The sequence below is a fragment of the Myripristis murdjan genome, chromosome 9 (assembly GCF_902150065.1).
Source record: "Myripristis murdjan chromosome 9, fMyrMur1.1, whole genome shotgun sequence".
NCBI classification, from domain to species: Eukaryota; Metazoa; Chordata; class Actinopteri; order Holocentriformes; family Holocentridae; genus Myripristis; species Myripristis murdjan.
The window spans coordinates 28715200-28735806 of record NC_043988.1 but is presented as its reverse complement, the minus strand read 5'-3'; the positions used below and the strand labels follow the sequence as shown (position 1 = coordinate 28735806).

The following is a 20607-nucleotide window of genomic DNA, read 5'->3' as shown; positions in this document are numbered from 1 at the left end:
GTCTCATCAATTCTCCGGAGACGCTGCCTTGTGATATCTAGTGAATGCATTAGAGCCAAAGAGGATTTTTTCCGTATGTTAAGAACACCAGGATATACAAGAATTGCTACCCAGCAGCAAGCGCATTCGATTGGTTCGGTGCACAGGATGAAATCCAAAATCATTTGCAGGAGTACATGTGACGAGGGGAGAAGGCAACTGATAAGGGGATTACTTGACAACTGTTTTTTGGTGGGCAGACTGCACATTCTGAGAAATCAAAGGGATTTGATGATATGACAAGGGTCCTGAGTCACACATCCGCAATCACGCACCCACACACACAAACATACTATGTGTAAATGCCTTATTTTTTTATTTTTTATTTTTTTTGTGCCTCTTTTGCCTTATATTGCTGAGAAGAGAAGCGATGTCCCTAGTAATCTCTCAGCAGGGTCTACATCAGAAGTTTAGTGAAACTGCTTGCCTGCCACATTGAGTCTCAGACCTCTGGGAATTCTGTACACAAGGATGCAACCAGGCAGAAAGGAAATATTGTCATGACGTGTTTCGATCTGACTTTTATATACATTCTATAGGGGAAGAAACAATCCCCCAAGGTGCTCGAGGCACTTAAATTCATAGCTTTAATGGACCAAGTCCCCTTGACAGGAAAAGACTGGGGTCCCACTGTAAAAAAAAAAAAAAAAAAAAAAAAAAAAAAAAAATCAGCAGCAGTCGGGGATAGTCTTGAAGAAAATGCATGGATACTTGGAAATAAGGGGGAAAAAATGAAAAGTATAACAGTTACAACATTCGTTTTTGCTTTATGCTGTCTACCTGTATTCACAATCAGTGTTAATCCTATTATGTCAAATCAGCAGAGATTAGGAACAAGCCAGGTGCTGTACTGTCACCATCAGTTACAAAGGTGCAAAGCCAAAATGTTCTTAATCTCTTTCTAAAGATCGCACTCTTGCGGGGAAGAGTGTCTCAAGGAATCAGACTGTGCTACCACGTCGTGTTTAAAGCTCAACATGACTGACATACAAAATAGGGCTGAGTTCAAACTGAAAACTATATCAGAATGCTTAAAACCTGTGCAAAAAAGAGTCAAAAACAGAAATTCAGCGAGCATATTTGTAGACATCATGGGTAGATCATTTGTGGAGAAACAGTTTTCAAAGCGTAATATTTCTGAGGCACTGCGGAGAGGCGAAGTCATGACTTAGTCAGGAGATGAGGGGGAACAACATAAGAACCAGATTAGGGGCGGTAAGAAATCCTAATATTGGGAGATAATAATGGCATTAGTACCTGGTGAAACAAGAACGCACACAGCATGCGCGCAGGCTTGAGGTTGCTGTGGGAGGGTGGGAATGACACTCAGTGGCTGAGTCACACAGAGGCTGAGGAGAGGGGCGAGGATCATAAAGACTGCTGCGAGGCTGCGAGGAGAAAAAGCGCTTTGGCTCCAGTGAGTCATCCTCCATTGGTTTTGACCTCTGTCAGTCAGGGGTTTTTATTGGCTGTTTTTTCTTTCCATGGTTTAAGGTCTGCATGGGATTCTCCGGTGCTGTATCTGCTCTCATTTCAAGTCACATCTTGCTATTTTTTTCATACAATTAGATCAATGTCAAGAGTAACGCAAATGTGTTTAAATGTTCATGTTTATGTTAACACGCCCGCCCATACTTCAATTAAATTGTGATTATAATACTACAGTTAAGACACGGGTCATATGAACAACTTAATCTTATTGATTTTGCTATTAAGGCCATATGGAGCTTATTTAAACTGCCAATTACAACATGCAGTTAGGAGTTAGGTTAATAGAAGGTCGCTCCTATACTGAAATACTTATTTTATTTAAACTCTTTATTTAATGTCATTGCACTTTATTATTACTCTTTAATTCTTTGTTGTTGCTGTTTCTTTGGAGGTTTGTTCCTATGCCTGAGAATGGTAGTTTCTGTTCTAGGCTATATAACAAGAGAACTGTATAGGTACAAAGAGTCCTTCCACACTGCAGTCTGTATAGGCATAGAAGATAGTTCCTATGTGGAAATATGATTTATTTTTAATGATTTTTTCAAGTTGGAGGTTGTTGTTGTGTATCATTGCCATTTTAATGTTCTGTTTTATTCAGCTGTAAAGAACACTGCATTCACACATTGTATTTGATTGTACAAAATGTGCTATATATATATATATATATATATATATATATATAAAGGTTTGGTTTGGGGGTTTGGGTTACATTGTTGGATATCTGGACAAATACACACACCACACTCCAGGTAAAGTTGGCTTTCAGTGATTTGATGGTTACATCACTTGTGCAAAGTTGTTAATATTTTACAGCCACTATGTGTGGTGAGATCCAGCCTTCGTGTTATGATTTTCAGCTTTGCAAAGGCTGCAAGAAAATTACATAACAATCAAAACGCAGGGGGAGCGATGCGAATGCAGTTTACTACACGAGGGAAACGACTGACATTGTTTAGCCTGTAGTGAAACAAGCACATGACAATTGATTCAATCAGCAACTGCAGTATGCAAGACTGCACGAACACCAGATTATAAACTGAACCCCATCTGCTACGCATGAAATTATATAATTTTCAGAACCAATCACAGGAAGTGTAATGTTTAGGCTATTAGGTGCATGCAAACATGATTGATTATTACTTTAATGACAATAACTATTGCTTTAAATCTCATCAAGAACTAGGAATCTTAGTTGCTGGGTGATGTGTGTATCAGAATTAAAGCAATGGACATGCTCCAGTTATTCTAAGCAAACACTCCAAGAGCAGCAGTAAATTGTGTGTTATTGTACCTCATTGCCTACTCTTGATTCCTACCCACTAAGCTGACCTAGCTTATTCTAAAAGCTGCATGGTGGCTGCTTGTACCTAGTTCATTCTGCCATGCTTTCCCATCCAAGTCAATTTCACTGCTTGGCTGCAGACAGTTTTTTCCCTTTCCTCTCTTTCAAACTCAATTTCAAAGAGTCCTGGGAGACGACAGTGGCCTCAGAGTTGGTCGATCACATTTTCTCATTAATTTAAAGGCACCGTAGATGCCTTCCGATTACGACATGAATAATAAATAGGCCTGCTAGTCTCCATGTGGTGCGAGAGGCCTTGTTTAATTCACTGTCTATCCGCGAGTATTAGGGAAACCACTTCTCCCCAGTGGAAGAAAAACTCAGGCACGTGACATTGTTGTTCCAGACTTAATAAACAATGAGTCAAGATGTGTTACAGAGGGATGTACCACTGGACTGGGGTGCATATCAAATAATGTCAGTATTCAAAAATACAGGCGTTACATGAGATTGGGTTTGAAGCTATTTTTTCACCACTTGGCTTTACATGGCATGTGACATTTTTCTTTCCTCTGACAGATCATCCGGTTCTCCATGTTTCTGTATGATCCTGTCTGCACGGGATTCTCACATCAAGGGCCTCAATGTGACTTAAGCTCCATTTCCTCATTATCACCACAACTGATTACAGCTTAAGCATCCCTCTATGGTGTTCACAAAAACTTGAGTAATTAAACATGGGGAGGCAAGTGAAGGAATTCACATTCTGATGCAACAATCAATATCTGCAAGGTTGTCAGTGTGCATCTATTCATGAACTAGAAATTACAGAGATCAGAGATCTTCGGCTTAACAACTAATCTTCATTCAGTTGAGTCTTCCTGATTATCATAGCATTAATGCCACATATAAAGCTAACATAAATAATTCAAAGGGTTGTCTACCTCAATAAAGGATTTTCTTTTGGTTTCAAATCTAGTTGGAACAGTATGTCCTGTTTGTCTTCATGCTGTGTTGTCAAGGTGTTATGTCTCCACCTAAAGGTAACCTGAGGAACTGATTCCCAGCCCTGTGCCTGTGTACGAGCCCCACATGACAAAATGCTGAACTGATAGGCAGGATAATCATATAAACGCTCTGAGCAGCATTTTAATCAGAGGCAATTACAGATCTCTGTCATATTAAATCATGTATTAGGAGTAAGTGGGTATGATTATGCCTGTGAAACCAGTGTTTTAAGGGAGACCTGCGTCCTATTACACACATAATATAATATACATCTATATACATTTTTAAGTACAAATAACCTTCAATTGAACTGTACATCAACCACCGCAGGTAAAATAATTTATTCTTTATTTGGAACTTTAAATAAGCACAGAGAATGCATACAGTGAAGTGTATTGTATGGTGCTCCTGTACAACTTTTTAAATTGACTAAAAATATACAAAAGTGCAACTTTTTTTTTTTTTTTACATGAAGTCTGAAAGTTTTTCCTTCACTTTCTCTTCAATGTTTGCAAAGTATTTCATTTGGACAAGCAGGGCTTTGGCAGCTTGAAGCTCTCCTGATAAAAAAAAAAAAAAAAGAAGAAGAAGCAGAAGAGTGCAAAAGAAAGCTGAATCAAATGACTCACTCAGCGACTTGAAGGAAGGTTTCACAATAGATTATAAACAAAACAGGGAGTGGGAGGAGGAGGAAAAATTTCAATGCAGTGTCTGTGTGTAATACCTTTACGAAGGGCAGCATCTATTTGTTCTGTCAAGTCTGTCAGTTTCGCTGCAAATAGAGCGAGAAAAGTTACAACTCTGCATGCTGTTAACAAGCCGTAGCACATATGGTGTACTTTTTTTTTTTTTGTTTTGTTTAGAAACCCAAAGGCACACTAGCATCTGAGAGAATAATTGCTTGATTTGAAATGAAAAAGAAAACAACAAGAATCAAAAGACACATATTGTTTAACACAAGATGAATCTGGTTGGGCACCTTCCGGAACATGACTACAATTAATTTGTTCTTTGAAAATGTGTTTTATTTCAGAAAATGGGGCGCCAGATTGCAGAGGTCAGATAGACAGATCTCTTTCGCTATTCATCAAACTTGCTGCACTGTGCACATCAAGTCTTACCACTTATGCCAACTCAGCTACAATACAGCAATTCCACAGCTCTAAATGTATAACTACAGTAATTTACATCTCAAGTTTCATCTCGTCTGGACTGCTGTTAGAGTTTGTCCAGCCTCTAATGTGCCAATCCTGTTTTGCATCACCGTCCTAAGTCGATAAATTGAGTTGATATCTTCTTTTACCTTTTGTGTTTTGGCCAATCTTATCGGCTTCTTCTGGAGTCTGTGCTTCATCAAGTGCCTCATTGATCTCCATCAGCTCCATTAGAAACTCTGCATCAGCCTCAGAGTCTGTGCCTTCTTGTATATATATGCCCTCAAGCTCCAGCTGAAACATATAATGGAAGTTCAGTGCAGTGAATAGGTGCTTTAAACACATTTAGCTACTTTTGAATTCCAGATAGTGAGAATGCTTCTCCCCAGCAAGTGATCAGAACAAAAGAGCGTACAACTATGAAAATAAATTATATATTGTACATTAAGACAGGGACTTCAAACTCACCATATAAAGACCGCGACTCAAAGGCTTAAGCAGAGTCTTGTATGCTTTGTTCACAAGAGCCGACTGGTTCGCTGAATACTCCTGCTCTCTCTGGAAAGGAGAGTTTTGTTTACCTTACCGCTAACGAAAGCAAGTTCAATAGTTCAATTCATATCCATTTATGTATGCATATGTAAATTCTTTATATCGTTGTATTAATATTAACATACTATGCATGCACCATTAGAAAACAAAGATTCACATTATCAGGGGTCACTCATCAAACTGTCACAAATGCAAGAATAGGGAATTATAGGAGAATTATTTTACACCTTCCAAACTAAAGCATTTTGTTTCTTGAAAATAACACAAATGTGGCTCCATTTGTACAGCGCCACATCTTAGAGGATACCGATAATTAGGTGTACGGCAGATACAGCCATTCTTTTGTAAGGGAGCTGTTTAGGACCCTTCTAGGGATGCAGGTGCAAGTTTGACATGGTAGATGTGAGGAAACAAGGTGAGAAGGAATAGGAAAATATCTTGGAAATGGTTGGCAGATCGAGTACATTTTGCAGCTGTCAAGTCTGTCAGCTCTTGTGAAAATCAATAGTCTCAAGCTGTGGCCCATGGGCCCATCGTGTAGAGCTGTGTCTGTAATAACAACCAATGCAGTAGCTGACTGCCTTGTAGCCTTGTATAAGTAATGAGTTCTCTATATATGATGAAGACCCCTGAGGCTAGAAGATGTCTAATTAAGAAAAATGGCTAGAGGTGCTGATAAATAAAACAGAGTCGGTACAATATTGGACAGGTTGTGGGGGAGGAAACCATTTAGGCTACTTCTCCTTCCTTTCATCCGGCTGAATTTAAGTTTGCCTTTCAGATCATATCATGACACCATTCTGTTGTGCTTTCCCACCTGAGAACACAGAATTAAATATGTGCAGCGTGCAACACACTTCACTTCTTCCTAGCACACTTATGCGGCAGATTCTTCTAAAGTGCCATGTGATTAACTGTAATGATCCACAAGGGGAAAACTGGATGATGCAAAAATGTTGTGCACTATTTACTTCTTCATAAAATAAGCTATTAACTCCTGCAACTTTAAACTTCAGCTTATGATTTCTAATATCTCTGTCTGCAGCACTACAATGTTTAAAGCTGCACTAAACAAGAATCGTATCTAAAATATACACCTGTTTTAGTGATCTAAATTACAAAGTGGGGGCTGCAATACCGGAAAGACCCAATCGATATGTCCTGCAAATGAAATTGTGATCTTGGATATGTAAGTCTCAGCTTAAAGGAATACTTCACCCAATTTGCAACGCACATGGCTCACAGAGGATAAAAAGGATTCCTGCACTTTCACTCACCATGAGTCGGACTCTGGGCCAGTGAACAAACCAGGGGTGGGTCTTCAATTCAGTGACCGTGCAGGCCACTTAGGCACAGATGAACGCACTTGAGAGCATTTTCCAGAAATGGTTTATTTAGCAATGTTTTAGTCAAAGTGCACTGGTTCGTGGCGTTTTGAAGGTACAAGCACATAGTCAAGACTTGGTTTATAGCTACTGCATGAAGATCAGGCCTGTGCCTACGACATCACCGCCATAATTTGAGCCATATCCAGTAAACGTGCAAGTCGAAATTGCACGTTGAAATTTACAAGGCGGATGTTCTTAGACCTGACTTCCAGCGTTAGCTTTAAAAAGACCAGCGTGGGCTTTTTTTTTTTCAAGGCAATGCATTTTCGTAAATGCTAAACATGTCATTATAAAAGGGTCTTTTGCAGCCATTTGTTTTGAGTGGACAATTTCAAGACGGATTTGACTGTGCTGTGATTTTTCCCTTCTTCAAAAAGGACATTTATAATGTATTTGAGGATCAAAACAAGTCCACTGTCAGACTGTGTTCAAAGCTAGCAAGAGGCCGCAGCAGAGTGCCGGTGAGGCTGTCATAACTATCATCCCATCTGGCTGCTCTTTTCCCGATCACGGATACTGGGTTCATATTAGACGGCCAGCAGTCACAGTCGGGGAAAAAAACTACTCCGTAATGGATAGATGGATTTTCTGACGGTCCAGCTCACCCCTAATGGAGAGTCTGAGAATTTGAAACAGACTTTTTGTTTGTTTATGTTTTTGTTGCTGCTTTAGCCAATCAACCCTGTTCTCACAGAAATGCCTAGAGTTTGTGGAGCCTTGACTCACCGTGAGGCATGAGATTAACACCAAATAAAGTAAGTAAATAATACATAATAGCTATGCACCCAAATCTGAATCCATATTCGGCAAGAAACAAATAATGATTTACTGATGGATAAATCAGCCTTCTGAACATTTTTCTAAAACTTCAGCTTTAGATGATACGTATAAAATCTTCGCAATTTAGGTTTACTTGTACAGGATGACACTGCTTTAACTGTCTCCAACATCCAACCGTTTACTTTGAAGTAGCATAAATGCATATATCATATAGCAAAATGTGTAGTGGATGTACACCAAAATAATAGACAGTAACAGTCACAGCACACAAATAATCCTTAAACTTAACAGCACAACACAACGACCACATGATAAACAACACGCATACAAACTTAATAACTAAATAGGGAACATGAGCCAAACAACAATGAACAATGAACTGGGCTCAGTAAATGTCTGTTGCCCAAAAGCATGCTGGGAAACTCCACTGACGACTCAGACGTCGATCACCGAGAGAGACACAAGTATTTCACAGCTAAATTTCCTCTGATTTGCAGAAGACACAGTCATTAGAGTGCGTTTCCTAAACCTGTATAGTTTTAATAAGCAGGAGTTTCAGTCTTTTTAATATTTCTTTGTGGTTTAATTCCAGCGTTTAAAAAAAAAAAAAAAAATCACTTCTGTTTTGAGCCGCGCCCACTTTTTTTTCACCCCCCAAATCCGAATTATATTGCCTCAAAACAAACACAAATACAAATAGTCGTACCTCTGCCCACCTCTAATGCATAATATATAGTGTTTGGGTGAAGTATTCCTTTAAGAGCAAGAGAAATACTAACTGACTCCAACAAACAGACAGAAGTGTGTGTGTGTGTGTTCTGCCCAGAGAAAGCCGGACTCAAAATGTACCAACACTGGATCTTTCTTCCTTTTGTGTCTCTTTGGTAGCCTTTGGCATAGAGCATCACAGACCAGCCAGGCGGGTAAACATAAGTGATCTGTTTTTCAGTTCCCTCTCACATTTTGCAGCCAACAGTACACAAATTTGCCTTGCAAGGCTTTAAGATTTTTTATTGCTAAAAATTACCACATAAACATGAATGGCAAAATGAACTGTAGTGAAGGGGGAGGGGGGTAATAGCAACCAACTCTTGCAGCTGTGACATATATAGAGATCAATGCACTTCATAAAATCCATTATCTGCCTTTTCTGTGCAGTTTGGATCATGTTTACATGTTTAGCAGGCAAAGCATCACACTAATATTCCTCATCTGCCCCCTTTTTTTCTCATGTTTTAAGCTAAAATCTTGATTTCGTCTTTAAACTACACAGATTATTCGGGACATGTGAGCAATTAATTCTCCTCAGTGCTCTTGGAGTGAAAAAATGCTGAGGAGAATGACACAGCAAATCCTCTCCAGCAGTAGCTGTGAAGTCACTGGGGAGGTCGAGGCATCTCACACACAACATTAGTTCAACTCGAGGTTACTTCTGATACTCTGACATACTTAATATCAAAATTTTCTATCAACGATTCTAATAATTAACAGCTTTTTTTCCTGAGCTTTTTTGCCTGACACTCTGGCTCTGCTTTATGCTTCACAACTTTCTCATTCTACTCCTACTTTTTAAATTATGGTACTTTTTCCAGACAATTACATGAAAAATGTTATAAAGTTCAAGCATAACTTTGGCTTTAAAGTTAAATATCTTAGACTTCCTGTCTAAGACATTTAACTTTCAACTGTACTTTGCACTACTCAGTTTGTCTGTGTTTCTGTCTTGATTAAAGCAATGTTCTCTCATATTTACTGTTGTTAAATATTATAATTACCCCCGCCACTAAATTTCACAGTTATATATACCCTACAACACATAGCCTTGCCATGCTAAGCATGCAACATGTTTCATTGTGTTGTTTTTATTATGTTTTCTCTGTGAATTCTGAAGTTATTTCATAGTATACTTGGCTGTCTTGAAACTCCTGAGTTTGATATGATTTTTCAAGTATGTTATTAATGATGGTGGTGGTAGTAGTAGTAGGCCTACCAGCCGTAGAAATGGTAGCAGAAGTACAAGCATCATTTATATTGCCTCATGTCCCAGAGCTGAACTAAGCCTCTATTATGTATGTCTGTGTACACGTCCATCAATCAACTTATAGCCCGTTCACTGAGTCGGTCCCTTGTTCAAACCACCACAAGTCATGAATCATGCTGGCAACCCAAAAGCAGTCGTGTGGCCTGATAGAGACAAAGGCTCAGACACAATTTCCTGTGTCACACCAGCAGCACTGTCAGATTTCACAGCCTGAGCTGGCTCCGACACACTGCTACTCAGCTGATCCCCAGACTTCCCTTGGATTCCCCATTTCATACCACAGATTTCTGGCTGAAGTTGTCTGGATGCAGAGACCGCTGGAGCTGCAAGTATCTTTTCTGCAGCTTGTGTGTGTCCAGTGCAAATGTGCAATCACTGCAAATAAGCAACAAACGCTTGCATCAAATGTTTTGCTCACACTGTAGAGATCTGAATGAGAGGTGAATAGGCAGATATTGCTCACCAGTCCAGGATCTGGAAGTAGGATGTCCCCTCATGAAGGGGTTGGACTGCTTTACATGACATGCACAAGAATGCAGGTGCTTTGCCCAGAGGTTGTTGGCAGTTCCAGCAGCTCACAATTACATGGGATGTGCAGTAAATCCGTGATGAGGTGACAGCAGCAGTCTTGTGTACATGATCCCTCTCCTTTAGCCTGACATTCACATTGCTGAGCCTGCCGTGCCCCTGGGAGCTGATGGACTTGCACTGCACTGCATATGTAACCGCTTGAGGGAAGCACTGCCGGCTCGCCGTCAACAAGCTACGCAAACTGCTCAAGGACAGCATTGTTAAAATGAACCAACGAAAAATAATAACTTTACAGCGGACACCTTCTTTCTGTGTGATGAAACGGGAAAAGGAGGAAGAGTTTGTGTCTTCTTCGACGCTGGAGGAGCGAGGTGCAGCGACACCAATCGACCCGGCGGTGAAACTACCGATGAACACTGAAGTCGTCAACAACAGCTAGCCAGATAGCTGTTAGCCTCAGCAAACTACATTTTGTTGACAAGTATTCATATTAACCCAACGTCGGATTTGATCGCAGCCGCCTTTCGTAGTGAGTTAAGCGACCAAGCTTTGTTATTATTAATGTATCATTGTGATGTTAATGCAGGCGTTTGCTAGTATGGAAAGTTCAGAGGATTGAAAAGCCGGTGTTGCCGTTGCTAGCTAGCTAACACCTAGCATGGTAGGCTAGTTGGCAAACAATTGATGCTGCTTGTGGTCGGCGCTGGTTGTCTGCCCCTTTGGTGTTATTTAGTGTGCCCTGTAATACTCAGTCAAACACTGAAAGATTTCTCACCCACCGTGAGCTAGCAGCAGGTAACTTTTGGTAAATACTAGCGTCGAAAATTGTTAAGTTGCGTAGCCAGCTGACAAAGACATCCCAAGCTAACGTCGCTTAGCGGTGCCTGTCACTTGTCAGCACAGCCGGCTAAAAGCAGCGCTGTGTGACAATTAAGAAATGACATCCGATACACTTTATTTCTAATGGCTAAATGAGACAGAGCTGCACATTGACTTCAGAATACAGTTTGGGCTCAACTTCAGTGAGGACAAAGAGGCTGACACTTGTTTCAGTAACATGTGCTTCCGTTGGCATTTGCTGGTATCCTAGAAACCTCGGCGCACTTGAGGGTGTCACCATCAAGCATGCCAAAAAAAAAAAAAAAAAAAGGTTTTCCTGTGTCTGTTTCAGGTCTCCCACTCAACCCGTGGCGATGAGAGAGGCAAGGGCCCCTGACGGTTTTTGGATCCACAGGCAGTGGATCGTCCAACAAGGACAGCAGCGGGCACTGGAGCACAGATAACACCTTCAAACTGGTGAGTGTTACAGTCTGAATGTGTTTGCCCACAGGCTGCAGCTACATTATCTACCCAACGTGAGCCAAAAAGGAGAGACACTGCTTCATTTGAAGAATTAATATGTGGGGGAAACTGCTCTGATGTTGGGATATTAAATACAACTAGGCGCCTGAGTCTTTGCCTGCACAGGAAAATGTCAGGCTTCCCAGCAGAATAAGCTGTGATGAATGCCAACTACAGACTCCTTTGTGTGTGTGTGTGTGTGTGTGTGTGTGTGTGTGTGTGTGTGTGTGTGTGTGTGTATTTTAAGAGGCTACATGAGATTGGGAGGTGGTGGGTGTGGGGGGTACAAAAGGTGACTGTAGAGTGTTTTAGAGAGAGTGGCTGGAGACAGTGGCTCTTGTAAGATAAACAGGATCTTCTCCTGAAGGTCGAGGGAGGTGCTTCTCAAGGCCCCCACAGACAATACTCTGGGTATTATTAACGGAAATGGCTAAGAATAGAGAGCAGGGGAGCAAGGTGGCTCCTCTGGCCGTTGTTTGGGCTGAACAAGCCAAAACGGAACATCTTCTTTAGAAGAGTAACTTCTGTAGCTTACATGCTGGGTGTGTCACAGTCACGAAAGGCTGGAGGTTGATTTTGGAGAGTTTATCTTGCACTGATTTACAGTAACAGCAAAGGAGCAGTTCTGTATGTCTTGGCTGCAGTTTACATATGGAGATGTTGCACTGTACTTCTGATTTGTAAGTAGAACTTTATTGAGGTGCCATTAGAAAACTTTTAACTGCCCATACACGCTGTTGGAATTATTTTATTCATGTTTTACTTTTGAGTTATGGTTATATATTCAGCCTGACAACTTTGAATAGTAAATTCACTGCATCCTGCTGTCTGTGTGCCAAGTGTAGATGTTAGGATGGATACATGAAAGATTTAGCCCTAATTAGGCTGTCTCACAACTGAAAATCAGGGTTATAGCTTTTCTCAAAGGCTTTTCTTACCCCGACTACTCTATTCTCAAATGATTTAATGATTTTTTATTTGTTCATTTATTTATTTGTTTATGCATATTTTTAGACTTGTGAGCCTGCATCACTTCTTAAGTTTTTATCCCATTGGTGTTGTGATACATGTGATTTTTCTAGTTGGACACCAGTTAATTTTTCACCTATCACCATATAATATCCTGAAAGAACTGGGTAATTCAAATTAATTGACTTTGTTTTACATGGATGGTGTGTCCAATATCCAAAATCCATCAGATCATGATTAATTGTACCTGTTTAACAGCAGTAAAATCAATAACATGGTAAGTTACCCAGTGAAATCAATCAGAAAACTCTGTGTCACAACAGTTGGGACGCTCGACATCATTATTGCTGGCAGCCTTCAAATTAACCATCTGAAATGTTCTAAGGCATGACCTTGTTAGCTAACATTGTGGTATTGATTTGTTGGCTTTGTAGTGGGCCATGCTGCTTGTAAAGGCTATTTAGTCACTGCAGGGAAAAGAGACTGTTTCCTATTTTTAGAGTCTATGGTTTTCTAAGTTTGGTCAGATTGAGTTATTGAGCATATCTCTCTGATTGATAAATGATTCTGTCATCTACTCTTCCTTCTTAGGTAAACCATGATCCCCATCACAGAGCTGCGGTACTTTGTAGACACACAACCAGCATACCGCATCCTGAAACCATGGTGGGATGTTTTCACCGACTACATCTCCATTGTTATGCTCATGATCTCTGTGTTTGGGGGGACGCTGCAGGTCACCCAGGACAAGATGATCTGCTTGCCCTGCAAATGGGTGGTCAATCAGACTTGCAGGAGGTACTTCAATGCCACCCTCTCAGCTCCACTGGTTTTGGAGCCCAAAGGGATCCAGTATGACCTGGACCGACACCAATACAACTATGTGGATGCTGTATGCTATGAGAATAGACTGCACTGGTTTGCCAAGTACTTCCCCTACTTAGTGTTACTCCACACCCTGATTTTCCTGGCTTGCAGCAACTTTTGGTTTAAGTTCCCTCGTACTAGTTCTAAACTAGAGCACTTTGTGTCCATCCTACTCAAATGTTTTGACTCCCCCTGGACCACCAGGGCACTGTCTGAGACAGTAGTGGAGGAAAGTGATCCAAAACCCATGAAAATGAATGGCTCAGTAGACCACAAGGCATCTGTTATCAGTGAGGATGTTGAAGCTAGTGTTCCCATGCTCCAAAGGACAACAAAGTCACGCCTCGAGCAGGGCATTGTAGATCGAACAGAAACTGGGGTTTTGGACAAGAAAGAAGGTGAACAGGCAAAAGCTCTGTTTGAAAAAGTGAAGAAGTTCCGCATACATGTGGAAGAAGGAGACATTGTGTACAGACTGTATATCCGCCAGACTATCATCAAAGTCATCAAATTTATTTTGATAATCTGCTATACAGGGTATTACGTGCACAATATTCAATTCAGTGTTGACTGTGAGGTTGATATAGAGAATCTTACAGGTTATAGCATGTACCGCTGCGCTCACCCGTTGGCTACACTTTTTAAAATTTTGGCCTGCTTTTACATAAGCTTAGTAGTGGTGTACGGTTTGATCTGCATGTACACCCTTTGCTGGATGCTGCGACGCTCTCTAAAGAAGTACTCCTTTGAGTCAATACGGGAAGAGAGCAGCTACAGCGACATACCTGATGTAAAGAACGACTTTGCGTTCATGTTGCACATGATAGACCAATATGACCCTCTGTATTCTAAACGCTTTGCCGTGTTCCTCTCAGAAGTAAGTGAGAATAAACTGAGGCAGCTCAACCTCAACAATGAGTGGACACTGGACAAGCTGAGGCAGAGGATTACCAAGAACTCCCAGGAAAAGCTGGAGCTGCACCTTTTCATGCTGAGTGGCATCCCAGACACAGTCTTTGACCTGATGGAGCTGGAGGTCCTAAAACTGGAGCTTATCCCTGATGTCACCATACCCCCAATCATTGCCCAGCTGGTCAACCTGCGAGAGATGTGGCTCTACCACACGCCAGCCAAAATAGAGGCTCCAGCCTTGGCTTTTTTGCGTGAGAACTTAAAGTCTCTGCACATCAAGTTCACTGACATTAAAGAGATTCCTTTATGGATCTACAGCTTGAAAAATCTGAGTGAGCTACACCTGACAGGGAACCTCAGTGCTGAGAACAACCGCTACATTGTCATTGATGGTCTCCGGGAACTCAAAAGGCTCAAAGTTCTTCGTCTGAAGAGCAATCTCACCAAACTACCTCAGGTGGTGACAGACGTGGGCATGCACCTCCAGAAGCTTTCCATCAATAATGAAGGCACCAAGCTGATGGTGCTCAACAGCCTGAAGAAGATGGTGAACATGACTGAACTGGAACTCATTCGCTGTGATCTGGAACGCATCCCACACTCAATCTTCAGCTTGCACAACCTGCAGGAGATCGATTTGAAGGACAACAACCTGAAGACCATTGAGGAGATCATCAGCTTCCAGCACCTCCACCGGTTGGTCTGCCTTAAGCTCTGGTACAACCAAATTGCCTACATTCCCATCCAGATTGGCACACTGACCAACCTGGAGAGGCTGTACCTGAACAGGAACAAGATTGATAAGATCCCCAGCCAGTTGTTCTACTGCCGCAAGCTGCGCATCCTGGACCTGAGCCATAACAATTTAACGTACATCCCAACAGACATTGGTGTCCTCCAGAATCTCCAATACCTGGCAGTGACAGCCAACAGGGTGAGTACTTTTGTATTCACTTTTTTCTACCACATTTTTTTGCAAATTACACTTTTTTTATTGATCTTAAAATGAAAGCATGTGTCCCCAAGTCAGGCTGTAACTTATAAGTCTTTTTCTGCTATTTTTAGTCAGTTTGTACATTTGAGATTGAATTGTGGTTTATTTATAACTATTTTTTGGTGCTGAAATGTTTTCATGCTGAAAATCTTATTTCTTCCAAAACGCTCCCCAACCACAACCACCACTGACACCCACCCATCCTGAAATGAAGATTGAGACCCTGCCTAATGAGCTGTTTCAGTGCAAGAAGCTTCGCACTCTGAACCTTGGGAACAATTGCCTGCAATCTCTGCCCTCGCGCTTTGGAGAGCTGACCGGGCTGACCCAGCTAGAGTTGAGGGGTAACCGCCTGGAGTGTCTGCCAGTGGAGCTCGGTGAATGTAGGCAGCTGAAGAGAACTGGTCTTGTGGTGGAGGAGGACCTCTTCAACACCTTGCCCACGGAGGTCAAGGAACAATTGTGGAAGGTTGACAAAGAGCAGTCCTAAACTGACTATCATGTTTTAAAACAGTTCCTGGCCCACCGGGCCTGGGCACAGGAGGAATGCCCAGACGGTCCCAGAGGGCTTCTTGCAGTGGGCAGTATTCCTACTGCAGTGTATGGCCAGTAGGGTTGGGTATCCAGAACGGTGCCAATTTGGTAATGGTTCCTGATTGGTCAGAACCAACTACTGCTCTGGTATTGGTTCTGAACTGTCTAATTCATTTTAATTTGTTCATACATAACCTCACAGGCATTTCTGTTAAAGCCCAATATAATGGCACTTTTTACCAGGGAGATAGCAAAAATACAGTGACCGGATGGATGTAATTTGTATTTAAAAATTAAACGTGTGTCATTTCTAATGCAGATGCCCCACTTGGCCAGCTGGTGATGGTGCAGGAGGGTAACAGAGTCACCAGTGCTGACAAGTACCATCGTCTACCCAACATAAACTTGCCCAGATTTCATGGCAATGCAAAATTAGTTGCAAGATATTATCGTCCTCTAGCCAACATGAATGTGTCACCAAAATTAATGGCGATCCAGCAGATATATTTGGAAATATGCCCCCTCAGGACTGTTGACTGACCATTGAGCTGACGTTTTTTGCCATGCAACTCTCTGCTTCTCATCAGGGCAAAATACAACAAGGGAAAGATGCAAGGGTACAACAGCAGTAATGTCACCTGCAACTCAAGTGTGAATAATTTGAAGCAGTGCATTTATTTTGACTGGTTGAGCAAAGTTTCTGCTGGATATGGGTCTTGATAGTCTTGATGAGAGTACGCTATTTTATTTGAGTAGGGTGAGTGATCCTCATCTGGCTGTGACAAACCAGGCAACTGTTGGTTGACAAAATGAGGGCTGATGATCGCCTCAGTTGTGTAGGTAGTGGGGAAAAGTCTTTCCTTCAGGGAAAGGTGTGGAGTGTCACCAACCTTGCGCTTGAGGGAAAGTGATTGGTTGAATGTTTATCTATGTATGTGTGTTTAAGCAAATCCTCTTTTCTACTGAATCACATGATCACCATACAGTCACACCCTTACATCAATGTATTATCATTATCAATAAACCATAACAACAATGGTATTGACAAAATCCTAATGATACCCAACCCTATGATAGCCAGTATTCTCTTCAGTGGGTTTTAAGCTGTATCTCTTGCATGGCCATATTACATTGACTTTTTAATGTTTTTTTTGTTTTGTTTGTTTTTTGTTTTTTTTTTTTCTATTTTCAATGAAACAAAAATATGAAGAAAAAAAAATATTTGAATGAGCCAAGTTGCGTGACTGACATAAATGAGATTTCAAAGTAACTATTTATATAGGATATACTATTAGCATCAAATTGCAGCCTCTAAATCCTGGAACACCCCGTTCAGACATACATGCTTACCAAGTACTGTAAATTGGTCGATTGCACTTGATATGGTGGATATGAAGTAGCTCCGAGAACCTTGTCACTCTACTTTTGTGCCATGATAGCCAACATCTGCACATGGCAAGTGAAGGAATGGACACTCCATCAAATTATTTTGTTTTCTCTTTCTCGCAAAGAGTGGGGTCTTGTGTTCATTACAGTAGCAAGTAGTTATAAATAATGAGTTGAGTATGACTATTTCTGCCTTGATTGGCCAGTTTTTCTTATTTGAATTAGGCTGAACTGTATTAGTCAAAATATTATGCAGCGTTTTGTGTAGATGCTGTGGTGCATTTCAGCTTTTACCCTCAAAACATCCACATTGCTGCTTGTTTGACATATTTAGGTGGAGCGAATACAATTTCAAACAAACAAAATGCATGTATTTCTTACTGAAGTAGAAATGACAGGACAATGCAATAAGGCTCCAAGTGGCCATTTATGAATCTAAATAGTAGTGATTTTTTTTTTTTTTTTTTTTTTTTTGTAGTTTCAATAGCTTTTATGGTCAAACATTCCACTTTTACTTTTTTTTTTTGTGGGTGGGGGTCAAGGGGTTGTAATTCCTACAAAGTCACTGGTCAGTGGATCAGTTACTGGCAAGAAAGATGGGGAGGTGTTTGTGTGTGTATGTGTGAATTTTTTTGAAGAAAAAAAAAGCCATGGGTTTTTAGGTCACTTTCGAAGACCATAAAGAACTGCTGTTATGTAGATTTGCCTTATCTTAATTGACATGTCTTGGTTTTGGAAAGTGTTTTTGTTATGTTTACTGTAGCATCAGTAGTGGTGAAAACATAGCCGGGCTCTTACAGATAGTTCTCTTGACCATGCGAGTATTAACACAGATCATTGTCCTTAAAGCTGCACTAGGCTGCTTAACAAGGTAACCGTGAGAGATTACCGTTTTTAACAGTTTCACTGCTCATTTTGAATTTAGGTCTTAAGTTTCATTTAAGCACATGCTGGTCACCAAGATCATTTCCCACTGGTGGCCATATCTGATGCCAGAAATTAATTATCTAAATCATGGTGGATGGGACTTTTTCTCTGTTGTAGCCCCACTTTGCAATTCAGGCAGGGACGGGTGTGTTTTTACATTAAAAGACTTGTCAAGGGCAGCTTTAACTCTTTAATCTGGTCTGTGCTGCTGGACATCACTAACAGCTGCACAGTCAATGTAAAAATGCAAAAGGTATAAGTATTCTGGATTTGACTACTCAGTCATTTGTCAGCCTTCAGTGTTTTTTTTTTTTTGTTTGTTTTGTTTTTTTTAAATTAAGTAACAATTGAACTATTGTAATTTAATTAATATTGGGATGAATGCAGTTGCACTAGTCCAGTTTCTTAATTACAGTATAAAGGTTTTTTTTTTTTTTTTTTTTTTTTTTCTCCTGTGCTGCATACGGTCACCTTGCTGGTCATCTCATCTCAATCCATTAATATTTGATCCTCATGGAACCGTGTATTACTTTTCTCTAACTTCAGGCCTCCAGAGAACATTTTAACACTTTTTGTGCGACAGTGGCTTGTTGGCACTTTTAGTAAGCACATTGCAAAAAATGTGGACTGCAAGGTCAGTGCATGGGTCAAACACGGCTCAGAACACGCATAAGAGGATCATGTGCTTATCCCGAAAAAAAATGTCAGTTTGTGTTTTAATGAAGTTAACTGGCACGGCAGATATAATGTGGAGCAGAGCAATAAAACTGTTGAAATGTATTGGCGTAGTGGCTGGTAGTAAGCTGTGTACATTTATTTTAGCAACGTGTTTCATAAAATGTCATATTGTGCAATATTGCCTTTTTTTTTTTAAACTATGTAAAAGTAAATAGTGCTATAGTTTTCTCATGTGCATGGGCATTGTGTTTGACACTCAGTCTGCTAAAGTAATAGTGAGAGTTTGTTAGATGGAAACTGACTTCTTTGTCTTTGAGAGTGCTATTTGCACTGCAGTACCTCCTATACAGTCTGAGGAAAGTTGGATTCTGCCAAATGCAAAAACCACGCTCAACGTGTATGGCATATTTTCCTCACAATTCACCATGGATATTTATCCTGTTGTCAGCTCTGCAGCAGTCCAATCGTGATTTCTTTGAAGGAAGAGATTTCAACTGTTGCATCACCTTTTAGCCCCGAGGTGATGCCTCGTGTCAACTAGAGAAAAATGTACTAATACAATACTAACATACGATTTAAACATGCACCTGCTCAAATATTTATTCTAGCCAATGCTTTAATCACACTTTTGTTCTTCAGCATTACGACATGGCCACATTCATTTTGAGTATTAAAATGATATTAGATCAATACTGGATTGTTTCTGATTTTAAGAATTAATGTATTACTAACTGAAGACAGTGCAAGAAGAGTAAATATCTACCTTTGGCTTCCTTTAAGTCCCAGGTGGAGCTATAATTGGTTGTTGCAGTGAAATGCAGAACTCAGCAATATACTACAGATTATGACAATCAACTACATCTGTTCTGACTGAATAAGACTGACATCAATCAGCTGTGTGTGTGTGTCTGTGTCTGTGTGTTGTTATTGGTGTGTGCCCTATGCTGCAAGTAAACAGTTTCACATGTAAACAAGTGTAGGGTGCTAATGAGTGGTATTAGTAAATAGTTGTTTATTGATTGTCACCCCCCACCCCCCTCCTTTTTTATAATTATGTAGAGGCATTATTGTTTGGAAATGCACCGCTCCTTTAGTATTCTGTGCGTATGTGGTTAAAGGGAGCTTATTATTTTTTAAGATTTTAAATAAGGACTACTTTTGTTGGCATTTGACCTCCTGTTTGATTTCTACAAGTTTGACAGCTATTAGCTTACACCAGAACCTTCTCAGGAAAATAGCTAGGACTTTTTTTTTTATTTGCCTATTTTTTTCTTATTGCACCCTGTATTTTTTTTTTTTCTATATTAATTTAAACAGATGTGGTAACCGCACATTTTTCTATGCATTTCTATACATACATTCTTTTCTAGTTTTACCGATGTATTTAATGTTTTGGAAAAAAAAATGTTTTGGAAAAAAAAAACAAAAAAAATTGGATTTCATCTTGATTTCATGTGTTCATTGGTGACCTGTATGTATTATTTGAACTGTTTGTGTGTGTGTGTGTGTGTGTGTGTGTGTGTGTGTGTGTGTGTGTGTGTGTGTGTGTGTGTGTGTGTGTGTGTGTGTGTGTGTGTGTGCGCGTGTGCGTGTGTGTGTGCGTGCGCGCGCGCCTGTGTGCATGTTAGGGCTTACTCACTCCTGGATTTCCTCGCTAAATTTTTGGTATCATGTTCAGTTACTGAAAAGTTCCTCAACCCATTTCCCATTGTAGCTGATATAGAAATTTAGTT

General features: G+C 40.5%; 2 protein-coding genes across 3 annotated transcripts; one reads left to right on the top strand and one right to left on the bottom strand.

Annotated features, from left to right (window-relative positions):
* Positions 1-4211: 4211 nt before the first annotated feature.
* Positions 4212-10679, bottom strand: hscb (HscB mitochondrial iron-sulfur cluster cochaperone). Its single transcript, XM_030060190.1, has 6 exons — positions 10199-10679; positions 10014-10110; positions 5443-5532; positions 5124-5268; positions 4545-4592; positions 4212-4380 (listed from the first exon to the last, which is right to left on the bottom strand). Exons 1-6 carry the CDS (start codon positions 10522-10524, stop codon positions 4286-4288), a joined length of 801 nt encoding a protein of 266 aa, XP_029916050.1. The 5' UTR covers positions 10525-10679; the 3' UTR covers positions 4212-4285.
* lrrc8ab (leucine rich repeat containing 8 VRAC subunit Ab) lies at positions 10659-17479 on the top strand. Of its 2 annotated transcripts, none has more exons than XM_030060164.1 (4): positions 10659-10795; positions 11438-11562; positions 13168-15289; positions 15564-17479. In XM_030060164.1, exons 3-4 carry the CDS (start codon positions 13175-13177, stop codon positions 15837-15839), a joined length of 2391 nt encoding a protein of 796 aa, XP_029916024.1. In that variant the 5' UTR covers positions 10659-10795; positions 11438-11562; positions 13168-13174; the 3' UTR covers positions 15840-17479. The 2 variants fall into 2 exon arrangements, with proteins under 2 accessions (XP_029916024.1, XP_029916025.1); XM_030060165.1 differs by lacking the exon at positions 10659-10795 and adding an exon at positions 10880-11061.
* Positions 17480-20607: the final 3128 nt, after the last annotated feature.

Coding starts and splice junctions, on each gene's coding strand:
- lrrc8ab (XM_030060164.1), top strand. CDS start 13,175: ATGATCCCCATCACAGAGCTGCGGTACTTTGTAGACACACAACCAGCA. Junction 15,290..15,563: donor TGGCAGTGACAGCCAACAGG/GTGAGTACTTTT, acceptor CCTGAAATGAAG/ATTGAGACCCTGCCTAATGA.
- hscb (XM_030060190.1), bottom strand. CDS start 10,524: ATGCTGTCCTTGAGCAGTTTGCGTAGCTTGTTGACGGCGAGCCGGCAG. Junction 5,533..10,013: donor ACTTCAGCCAGAAATCTGTG/GTATGAAATGGG, acceptor TCTCCTTTCCAG/AGAGAGCAGGAGTATTCAGC. Junction 4,381..4,544: donor AGATGCTGCCCTTCGTAAAG/GTATTACACACA, acceptor TTTTTTTATCAG/GAGAGCTTCAAGCTGCCAAA.